Below are 10,903 nucleotides of genomic sequence, written 5' to 3'. Positions count from 1 at the left end.
CTCATTTTACAGTTGAGTATCAGGAAGATACTTAAAAAAAAAAAAAGTTCTCCAAGGTCACTCAAAACCAGTAAGTGGCAGAGCTGGGATTTGAACCAGGTCCTCAATCTCCAAATGAATTAAGGACTCTGCTTTCCTTGGGTGGTGTTAATGCCTATCCTTTTTCTAAGCAGGAAAGTTCATATCTGACCAGTTACACTCCTTTTGTCTCTCTCCTCTTCTCCCTTCCTTGAAGTCTCTCCCATTCCCTATCCAAGTTCCAAAGGGCAGGATGGGTGATCACAGAGCATATGGACAATTCCAGCTCCTTCCTCACCCACTAAGCAGGCTCCCCTATGGGCCAAGCTTGGGCTGGGTCTCCCGAGGAAGGGCACAGATTTTGTAGGAGACAGGAGATAGGGTCAGGCCAATTCGGAAGTCCAGACTCAGCTGGGTGTCTGGGGGAGCCTGGAAAGTGAATCTCTGAAGCAGGCAAGTGAAGAAAATGAAGAGCTCAGCACGAGCCAGCTGTTCTCCCAGGCAGATCCTCTTCCCTGAAAGGCAAAGAGATCAGAAAACAATGAATCTACCAAAACGTGGTCCAAGGAGATGTAGGAGGTCTCAAGGGCCCAGGCTGGGGAGTCAGATCACCTGGATCTTAATCCTAGCACCGATATGGACCTTCAAGGTCATCTGTCCCAACTCCTTTCTTTGACCAATGAGTAAACCACTGGTGTTAAGTGGCTTATCCATAGTCACAACCTAATAAGGTTCAGATGTGGAATTTGAACTCAACTCCTCTCCATTCCATGTCAGGCACCATATATGTATGTCTTGCCATGCAGCTGCCAACTTCAGCCACAGTACAGCAGAGTCCCTGCCTCTGACTTTGACTGTGTGATCCTGAGAAAGTCACAACTTCTCAGTCCTTCAAATAACTGTTTATATCTCGAAGGAGAGAAGGTGCCAACTGGCCTCTCAGAACCTCTTCTGGCAGAGCCTGCCAAGGAGGACAAGAGTGTGATGGGCTGTGAGTCTGTTAAATCAGAGGCAGCCTGACTTGAAGCTCCTGACTTGACTGAAGGAGGAGGCTTTGGAAGGAAGAGGCAGAATCTGAACAGAGTCCATTTGGCAGTCATGGAGAGCTTTCAATCTCAGAAGAGTTTATCTTCGGTCCTAGAGGTGACAGGGATTGGAACTCACTGAGCAGGGTGAGAGCAAGGGGTGATGTGGGCAGACCTACGCTGTGGGAAACTTGTGGGAAGCTAATAAGGGAAACAGAGTCTCAAATAGATAAAAAAATCTGAGACTCCTCTTTTGACCCCTTTTATGATCCACACCTTTTCTTGTTGAAAAGTATTGTGGCCTTAATGAAAAGCTTTAAGCTCCTAGCAAACCAATAGCTAAGAGGCTAACATTCTCTCCTTTGGTCAGAAATACAACTGTTTTTGTTTCAGGGGTAGTTTGGGACAGTCAGGGCAGAGGAATTCAGGGACTTCCCAACCCAGCAAAGTATCCTCAGACTTAGCTTGCTGATAATCACATAGCTGAAGGTCCAGCCTGGTTCTTATCTTCACCTTGAAGCTTCTAAGCCTGTTGTATTGTATATGTTAATAATATAGCTCTGTGTAGCTGTGGGAAACTATCCTTGTGCTTTTGGGTGAAAGGGAGTTTGAATTTCTCATATAATTAACTTGTGACTCAATGGCATTTTGGAGAAGCAGCTCCTGTGTCCCGTTATTTCCTTGTCAACTAAGCTGTCCTTATCAGATTATCGGAGATGATAAATAGATTATGAGAGAAACTCATTTTAGCAGTTGATTAGAGGATGGATTGGTGTGGGGAGTGAGTGGAAGCAGGGAGACCACTTAGAAGGCTAGGGCAATGGTCCAGGTGAGAGTTGATGGAAAGTAACCATTGTAGGGAAACTAAAGCACTCTGTGTGTGTGTGTAAGTGTGTGTGTATGTGTGTGTGTGTACACAGATATAGAAATATATATATACATAACACATCTAAACATGCATATATACATAAGGCACACACATACATGTGTGTATATATATGTATACACACACATATATATTTATACGTATATATATGTATATGTATATGTGTGTGTGTATGTGTGTGTGTGTGTGTGTCTATTTGGAACTTTTATAAACCTAAGTTTATAAGTGAAGGAAATAAACAGGATTTGATGCCTTGGGAGTCATCTGGTCCAACTGATGCAGGAAGGACTCCTCCACATACCATACTCAAGAAGTGACCGCCCTGCCTCCAGAATGGATGAATGGTAGACCAGTTGTTAGTTCCTACGTCACAGGGTGGCTGTGATGCTCCAAAGAGATCCTGACTTTCTCGTACACTTTTAAAAAGCTACATAAAGGTTTAATTTTGTTGTGATGGATTTTCCCAACTAGTAAATAATAATAATAATAAATAATGACACTGTTATATATATGATTGTGGGACTTAGGGAGTAGAATTTATATTTCAGTCTTCAAAAGACTGGTGCCTCCTGGCAAGGGCTCCCTTCCCCATGAATGTGACTCACCTGCTGAGAAAGGCAGAAAGGACTCTCTTTTCTTAAACTGGCCATTCTCCAGAAAATGTTCTGGGTTGAAGGTATCAGGGGTAGCCCACTCCTTGGGGTCCCTGTGCAAGGCAGTCAGATTGGTCACCAGTAAGGCCCCCTGGAAACAAGAGGAAAGAACTCAGTTCAAGGAACTTGGAGGTGAAAGGGACCTGGCCTTGCTTTCACTTTACAGATGAGAGAATTGAGAGTCAGAGAGGACAAAGAATCTCTAGAATCCACACGGTGTTTTAGTGGCTAAGCATTCTTGGAACAGGGGATCATAGATCCCCAGAAAGGTCTACAGATCCCACCTTAGACAGGTTTTTAAATGAATCAAATAAAACACACAGGATTACAAAGGAAACCAATTCTATTGAATTCAACCATCATGATCTAAACACAATGAAAAATCAAGGTCATGGATTCCAATTTAAGAACCCCTTCCTTAGGAAGCCGTACATTTAGAACTGGATTGGATTGGATTGGATATTCCATTTTGCAGATGACTAAACTAAGACCCAGAGAGGCAGACTCACTCCAAGTCACCTGGGGAGTGTCAGAAGTGGGAATTGCGAGCCCAAACAGTCATTTTGGGGCAAGTTGGATGCCCAGGAGCACTGACTGATTTGTCCTCAAAGTGGCCTCTGCCCCGTGTGAGGCTACAGCCTTCCTAATGTCTATTTATAAATTAGCTTGTGAATGAATGACCTTCCCGGATGGCAACATGCCTTCAAATAGTAAGTTCCTTCAGAAGCCTTGTAAGAAATATTGGTGAGAAATGTCAGATGCCATGATAGACCACGGGGACTTGAGACAAGGGAGCCCGTTCCAATTCTTTGATTCAGATTGGTTAGATCGTTGGGGTTTGGACTTAGGGTTAGGAACTTACTCATTATTACAGATGGGGAAACAGAGGCTCGGAGGTTAAATGACCTTTTGAATGTTACACCAATGGGAAATGATGAGTATTCCAGTAAGAGAGAGTGGAATGAGAATCTTGCCCAATAAGTCAAAACACAGTGATTCCTTCCATGATCCTATGTTTCTGTCACACAGAGAGGGAGGAACTGTTTTATTGGATAATGAACATGAGGGCTGGTAGGATTTGATTCCAGGAGAAGAGACTGACAGTGGTACGATGGGGAGAGGGATTGATTTGGAGCTCAGAATCAGAACCTTAGGACCTGAGGTTTAACCTAACTTCCTTAATTCCTCTGGTCCTTATTTCCCCCATTTTCAGGAAGAGATCACTAGGCTATGGCTTCTGAGTGTTCCTATTAGCTCTAAATCTATGATCCTATGAATTCTACTGTACCGGGGCAGCTTGGTAGCTCGGTGGACAGAGCCCCAGGCTTGGAGTCAGGAAGACTCATTGAGTTTGAATCCAGCTTCAGACACTTACTAGCTGTAAGACCTTGGGGTAGTCATTTCACTTTGTCTTAGTTTCCTCAACTATAAAATGAGCTGGAGAAGGGAATTGCAACCCACTCCAATATTTTGGTAAGAAAACCGCAAATGGAGTCCCCAAATGTTAGAGATGACTGAAATGACTGAACAACAAAAACGAAGTCTACTAACTCTGGCGCACAAGCATGCCTGACCTACTCTGAGCTGGAGTATCCAAAGTCCCAAGATGGTACTAATAGTCGATACTTTTATAGCTTTCAGGTCAACAAAGTACATGATCTCATTTAATTCTTAAAACATGCCTATTGTGATCCACATTTTACAGATAAGGAAACTGAGGTTCACAGGTGAAAAGACTTGCTCAGGGTCACCCAGTAAGCATTTGATTCTGGGTTTGAAGCCAGAACCTCCTCCCTCCAGGCCCAGAGTTCTACTCATTGGTTCTTGTTGGGTTAGAACTTCCAGTTTCCTTGTGTCTCTTGGTATAAAAACACAAGTGGTTTAGATAGAGCTGCCCTCATCTGGGGTCAAGCAAACATGGGGACGAAGAAGAGGGCAGCAAAGTAGGTGGACCCGGGCTTTCTTGCCCACCGTTTGTAGGAGTGGGCAGGTATGTCCAGATCCTGTGGTGGCTCTGCCACTGTGCCTGGAAATCATGAAACAAACACAACCTTCAAACTACATCATGGGAGTAATCTCTGCTTCCCAGTAAGTATGAGATTAGGATGTTCGACTTGAGAGGGCCCTAGAATCCATTATTACCACCATTCTACACACACAAAGGGGTAAGTGATTTATCCAAGGTCACACAGCTCAATATTTGAACCCTGGTCTTACAGACTCCAAGTTCAGTACTCTTCCCACTATTCCAATTTGTCTCTCTTTCTTCATATTTAAACTAAGTCATCCTCACTAAACGATAACTCTAGCCCAACTATCAATAATATGGAATTAGGGCTTAATCAATGATACACGTAAAACCTAGTAAAATTGTGTGTTGGCTAAGAGGGTTTAGGGGGGTTTGGGGAGAGGAAAGAACACAAAACATGTAAATATGGGAAATATTCAAAATAAAAATAAACATGAAAAAAATAAACTAAGTCTTCCTAACATGTCAGCTCAACCCAATGCATTCCCATTCCCTAAATATTCACTTTCCCCACCCCCTTCTCGGGACTCTCCAAATCCTATCCATCCACCTTTCAAAGCCCAGCTGACTTGTCTCCTTTTCTGTGATGCTGTCCTTAATCACCTCAGGTTATCATGAGTTCTCCCTCCTCCAGGCTCATCCATCACCTTTATATCAGACACTAACTGGCTGTATGACCCTAGGCAAGTCACTTCCCCTTTGCCTTGATTTCCTCATTTTAAAAATGGAGGTGATTATAGCACCTCCTCCTCAGGGTGGGTGTGAGGACCACGTGAGATAATATTTATAAAGGGCTAGAAGTGCTAGTTATTCCTATGCTCATTATCTCTCTTCCTCACAGGGTCTTATCACCTCAGTAATGAAAAAGAAATGAAGCCCGGCTCACAAGACCAGGTTTTATTCTCAGCAGAGCTTAACACCTGGCACACAGTAGGAACTTCATAAACATTTCTGAAATTTATTTATGAGGTTCCTGGGAGGGAAATGCTAAGATGGAGATACTAAAGCTCTATAAACTGGGCATTGTTATAATTATTCATAATTTCTGTTTTGACTCCTGAGCCTAATGGTTGGTTCTCCTTTAAAAGTTGGAGCCTGGGTTGGAGCCTCTGGCCCAGGAGAGGGTATTGGCCGAGCTCCCCTGGCCAGTGGGTTCCCTGGTGTGCCATCTGAGGGTTTCTGTGGTCATGTCCATCTGAGTCTACTTGTCCACCTCAACCATGAAAGCATTGCTATCTGGGTTGATAGTGTTTGTTTTGCTTAGAACAACCTGGGGAAGGACCACACTAGACCCATCTTGCTCATATGTTTATGGGGGGCAGAGCAAGAAAGGTTCCTGCCCCCCCCCCCCCTGCTCTCAGTGGCTGGCCAAGATGCCTGGCCATGCTGGAAGAGAGGGAAATCCAAACACCGGCTGTGACAGATTCTCCTTATGGGACTTGGAACTATGGGACAGTTCATTGTCCTTAGCTTTGCTGTCTTCGCTAAGATGATTCTGAATGTTTCTTCCCATTTGGATGCTCCCTCTTCGTAGACCCTTCCCAGCTCTGACATCCTTTGTCCCGAGGCCCCTCCTAGCCCTGGCATACTCCTTTCTAGCATTCTCTGTTTTAGGGAAATTTCTGCACCCAATTTTCTCTTTTTATTATTATTCATTATAATAGCTCACATTTAGATAGTTTCTTTTTTTTTTTCATATGAATAAACTGAGTTCCAGAGAGGAGGCGTCTTTCCAGATGTCACAGACGGGGACCCAAGTAGACAGAAGTCTTTAAGCATGAGCCCCATTTTTGTCTGACTGGGAGAGTCAATGACTAATGTTTGAGTCCAAAGATCTTCCCCCATGTGTGCCATGGAATCCATTGGAAGTCAGCCTGGTAAAGCTTAGGGACTCCTCAGAATAATGTTTCTACCTTTGTGAAGTAAAATCTCTAAGCTTACAAAGCAAACCAATTCCATGGAAATAGTTTGCACACACACACACATACCTCTTGTTCTACAATTTGTGCTTTTCGTTCCATCCTCCTTTACCCACCCTCCAGGGTGAGTGGAAGCCATGGAACGACCTCAAGTTCAGGGGAGAAAAAGCCATTTACCTTTGGTACGTGATACCCTGCCACTGTGGTATCAACTCTGGCCATTCTAGGCACATTGAAAGGAAGAATGTTGCCCATTCTCTGAACGTCATGGATGGCCGCATTAGTGTAGGGCATGTTCTCCTTATCGGCCATGGTGGGCAGTCGGGACTGGCCAATTACCCTGTCGATCTCATCTTGTATTTTGCCTGGAAAAAGGGGAAAGAGTTCTTTCTTCAAAACCCAAATAATGTTGAGGGCATCTGGGTAGCTCAGTGGATTGAGAGTCAGGCCTAGAGACGGGAGGTCCTGGGTTCAAATCTGGCCTCAGACACTTCCCAGCTGTGTGATCTTGGGCAAGTCACTTGACCCCCATTGCCCACCCTCACCACTCTTCCACCAAGGAGCCAATACACAGACGTTAAGGGTTAAAAAAACCCAAATAGTAGTTAATGCTTCTTTAGAGAATGAGGGGAGTTTTAAAACAAAGGTAATTTGACACCTTGTGAGTGTATCCCTGACAAAACTTTTGTGATGAACAGTGTAGCCAGAAACAAAGTATTTCCAGTCAAATCATGAAGCATTAAGCTCCTGTTATGTGCCATGCACTGTGCTGACCACCAAGGAGACAGAGGAAGGCTAAAGAGAGACCCTGCCTTTCAGGAGCTCAAGGGAGACAGCATGGAAGCAAACAGGACAAATGTCGGATAAATGGGAAATAATTGGCAGAGGGAAGGCACTCCGATGGAAGGGCAATGGGAAAGGCTTTTTGCTGAAGGCGAGATTTCATCTGAGACCTGAAGAAAGCCAGGCAAGCCAGGAGAGCATCTCTGATGAGTGAGATGTTGAATGAAGGAAATGTAAATAGATTGCTTTACACCAATGATCATGAGGCTGTGATGGTTATCTCCCAGTTGAGATCACATAAGAGAAATTTGTAGTAGACACAGTTATATGGTTTTGTGATTTTCTTTACCTACATGTAACAGCACATGAATAACCATGAAGACCAGTGAAACTAGGAGGGATACAAGGTGATACGATAGTGGGACAAATACAGAGTTAAACAGGCTTACCAAGAGTTGGTCAAGATGGAGAAAGGAAGAAAGTGTGGTGATATCCTGGGAGGAAAGTGAGGGACCACGGGGTTGGCAGTTGATGAAGGCAGAGGGACAGTCAGAATGTCAACAGTTTGGCTGGAGGAATTCCATGTGAACTGGAAAGAGCTCCAGGAAGTGATGCAGAGCGAAAGGAGCAGAACCAGGAGAACATTGTACACAGAGACGGATACACTGTGGTAAAATAGAATGTAATGGGCTTCTGTACTAGCAGCAATGCAATGACTGAGGACAGTTCTGAGGGATTTATGGAAAAGATGCTACCCACATCCAGATTAAGAACTGCAGGAGTGGAAACACAGAAGAAAAACAACAGCTTCAACACATGAGTTGATGGCGATTTGACTGGGGATGTAGATTCTAAACAATCACCCTAGTGCAATTATCAATAACATGGAAATAGGTCTTGATTAATGATACATGTAAAACCCAGGGGAGTTACATGTCAGCTGGGGGGGGGGATTGACGGGGAGAGAGAGAACATGGATCATGTAACCATGGAAAAATATTCTAAATTAATTAATCAATTAAAATCAATTAATTATTTATTTAAACAAATAATATCAACAGCTTGGGATCAGAGAATTTTAGAATTCATGAAATGGAGCATTTGTGGGTGCTGCCCAGATCCCACATGTAGAGTGCTTGTGACTATGTCAATGCTTGTTGAGAGTGTGATTCTTAGCACCTTCTGCCCATTTCCCATCATTCTGCAGTGGTCTTTGCAGAAGCAGGAGCTGCCTGCATGGGGTTTAGAATCATTTGGTATCATTCTTTGTGTTGCTTTCCTATGACCTTAGATTTCAGCACCAAATGTCCAGCTTCCTAGACCAGTGATAGACAAACTATGGCCTGTGATGTGGCCCCCTGAAATGTTCTATCCAGCCATGACATTATTGCTAATATGACGAATAAGAGTAGGATACAATCCAATAAAACTTTGAAAGAGTTGCCTTCGAAACAGACTGACAGAGGAGCATTTCCTTTCCTTTGGCCCCCTCTTTAAAAAGTTTGCCCATCACTGGCCTAGACTGCTTGGTACTTAATTAGATTGAACTTCAGTGTATATGTACCAACTGTTGGGACTCTGCTCTATACCTTTCATTTCAATGAGCCTGCACTGTGCTAGGCACTATGTGAATCCCCAGTGATACAAAAAGAGGCACAAGAGAGTGGCTGCCCTGGGGGAGCTCTCCTTTCTATTGTGGGAGAACCTTAGAGAGCCATTTACTCCCTGACAGATACTTTGAGGTCCCAGGGTCGCTTCTGCATCACAACGTGGTATTAGAGGAGGACTTTGGATGTCTTTCTTTCCCCAAGCCCAAATTCACCTCCTTGCACCTTCCACACATTGCAATGGCTTCTACCCACACTGTGAGTAAGTCTAATCCTTCCTTCACAGAACAGCCCTTCAAATACTTGAAGACCACCAACATGCCTCCCTTAAATCTCTGATGTTTTGGCCACCAATTTTACAGATGGGAAGGCTGAGGACCAGAGAAGGACCTTATTTCTGTTAAGTTTTTTTGATTCATTATATCTATATTGTGTTTGCCTATTGCTGTTTGGGCATCTCTCTCCCATTAGACTCTGAGCTCCTAGAGAGCCTCTTTTTAAATTTTTTTGTTTTCTGCCTTACTTTGTGTACTTAGCAGAGTGTGGGGCAAAAAGTCTGCACTTATATAAATACTCACTAACTGATTGAAATGACTCAATTTCATTAGAATGGGAAGGGATTAGAAGCCTGGACTAGACAACAAATCTGCTGCCTCCTAATTCAATAATCGGTCATCCCCAAACCCTTGGAAATGGGGATTGTTTCATTTTTTCTACGTGGACCCCTGTGTCAGGCACAGAATAGGCATACTATCAGGGCTTGATCTGATGTCCACTCTGTTGAATGGGTGCTTAGCCTCCTTCTGTGGGATCAGATAGGTGAAAGGGATGTTCCATTCTGGGAAGTCTTCAAAGGGAACCAAAAGGTGTCTAACTCAGGGCTTTCCAAGCAGAAGCTTCTCCAAGTAGTTATTTCTAGGGATCTGCAAATCCAAATCTACTCCAAGGGTCATTGGTCAGATCTTAGGGAAGATAGGAGACATGTCACAGATAAGGAAACAGGACCCTTGATCATGCCTTGACTTCCAGAAGGTGGAGCTCTTGAGAAAGAGGCAGCTAGATATCATTGTCATTGGAATCCAGGGCTTTGCATTTAAAACTCACCTTAGATAATCCCTACCTATGTGGCCCTGAGCAAATCACTTAAATTTTCTCTGCCTTAGTTTCCACATGTGTAAAATGAGGGGATTAAACTTTATAGCCTCTAAGATACCTTCCAATTCCAAATCAAAGGATCTTATGCCCTTCTATATTGTGAATGTCACGTTTCTATCTTGAAATACATGGAGATTTGTCTGATTTAATAGGCTACAAATGCATTATCAAATGTTACGTTTTGTTATCACATACCTTTCCAACAACAAATAGTTATAGTGTAACTAAAAGAATAATAAAATAAAAGCTAGAGTAAGTATTTATTTTTCATCAAGTATATTAATTTCTATTTAATGTTCCTATTAGAGAGAATTTTGTGCAGTCCTGTGACCAAGTTCTGGGTCAGAGACCCTTTTGGACATTTGTTTTGTCCTTCGGAGTACTCAGTAAGTAAAGTGGCCGAGGATGCTTTTCCTGTCTATATGCCCCCCATCACTTGGGATGGAGAGGGACGGAGTGTTGGATGGACCACCTCCTCATTAGCTGTTGACCAATTAGAGATGTCTTGGCACGTTCTATTCCTTATGGAGAACTTTGGGGTTTGCAAAGCACTTTATGTATATTAACTTGTTTGATCAACCCTATGAGGGAAGGGCTATTATTAACTTCATTTTTATACATGAAGACACTGAAGTTGAAGGTTAGCGACATGACTTGTACAATTTCATATGGTTAGTAAGTGCCTGAGGCAAGATTTGAACTCACATCTTCTTGACTTTAGGTCCTATACGCTCTCTATTGTCCCGACCAGCATCAATCATCAAATGAAAAGTAGAAGAAAATGTCACATTAAAAGGGGTCCTCGTGATCATGAAGGACAGCAATCAC

At 43.3% G+C, this 10,903-nt stretch overlaps 1 protein-coding gene across 1 annotated transcript in view; it reads right to left on the bottom strand.

The window, feature by feature from the left end:
• Positions 1-333: 333 nt before the first annotated feature.
• Positions 334-10,903, bottom strand: part of LOC123245776 (cytochrome P450 2J2-like) — a 30,847-nt gene continuing 20,277 nt past the window's right edge. Inside the window, exons 8-10 of the mRNA XM_044674780.1 lie at positions 6,708-6,895; positions 2,535-2,673; positions 334-533 (exon numbers count right to left, since the gene is read on the bottom strand). Coding sequence (XP_044530715.1) covers positions 334-533; positions 2,535-2,673; positions 6,708-6,895 — 527 coding nt within the window. The remainder of the gene's footprint in view (positions 534-2,534; positions 2,674-6,707; positions 6,896-10,903) is intronic.

The sequence above is a fragment of the Gracilinanus agilis genome, chromosome 4 (assembly GCF_016433145.1).
Source record: "Gracilinanus agilis isolate LMUSP501 chromosome 4, AgileGrace, whole genome shotgun sequence".
In the NCBI taxonomy this organism is placed as follows: Eukaryota; Metazoa; Chordata; class Mammalia; order Didelphimorphia; family Didelphidae; genus Gracilinanus; species Gracilinanus agilis.
The sequence above is the reverse complement of the archived record's forward strand: the minus strand, read 5'-3'. Positions and strand labels throughout refer to the sequence as shown.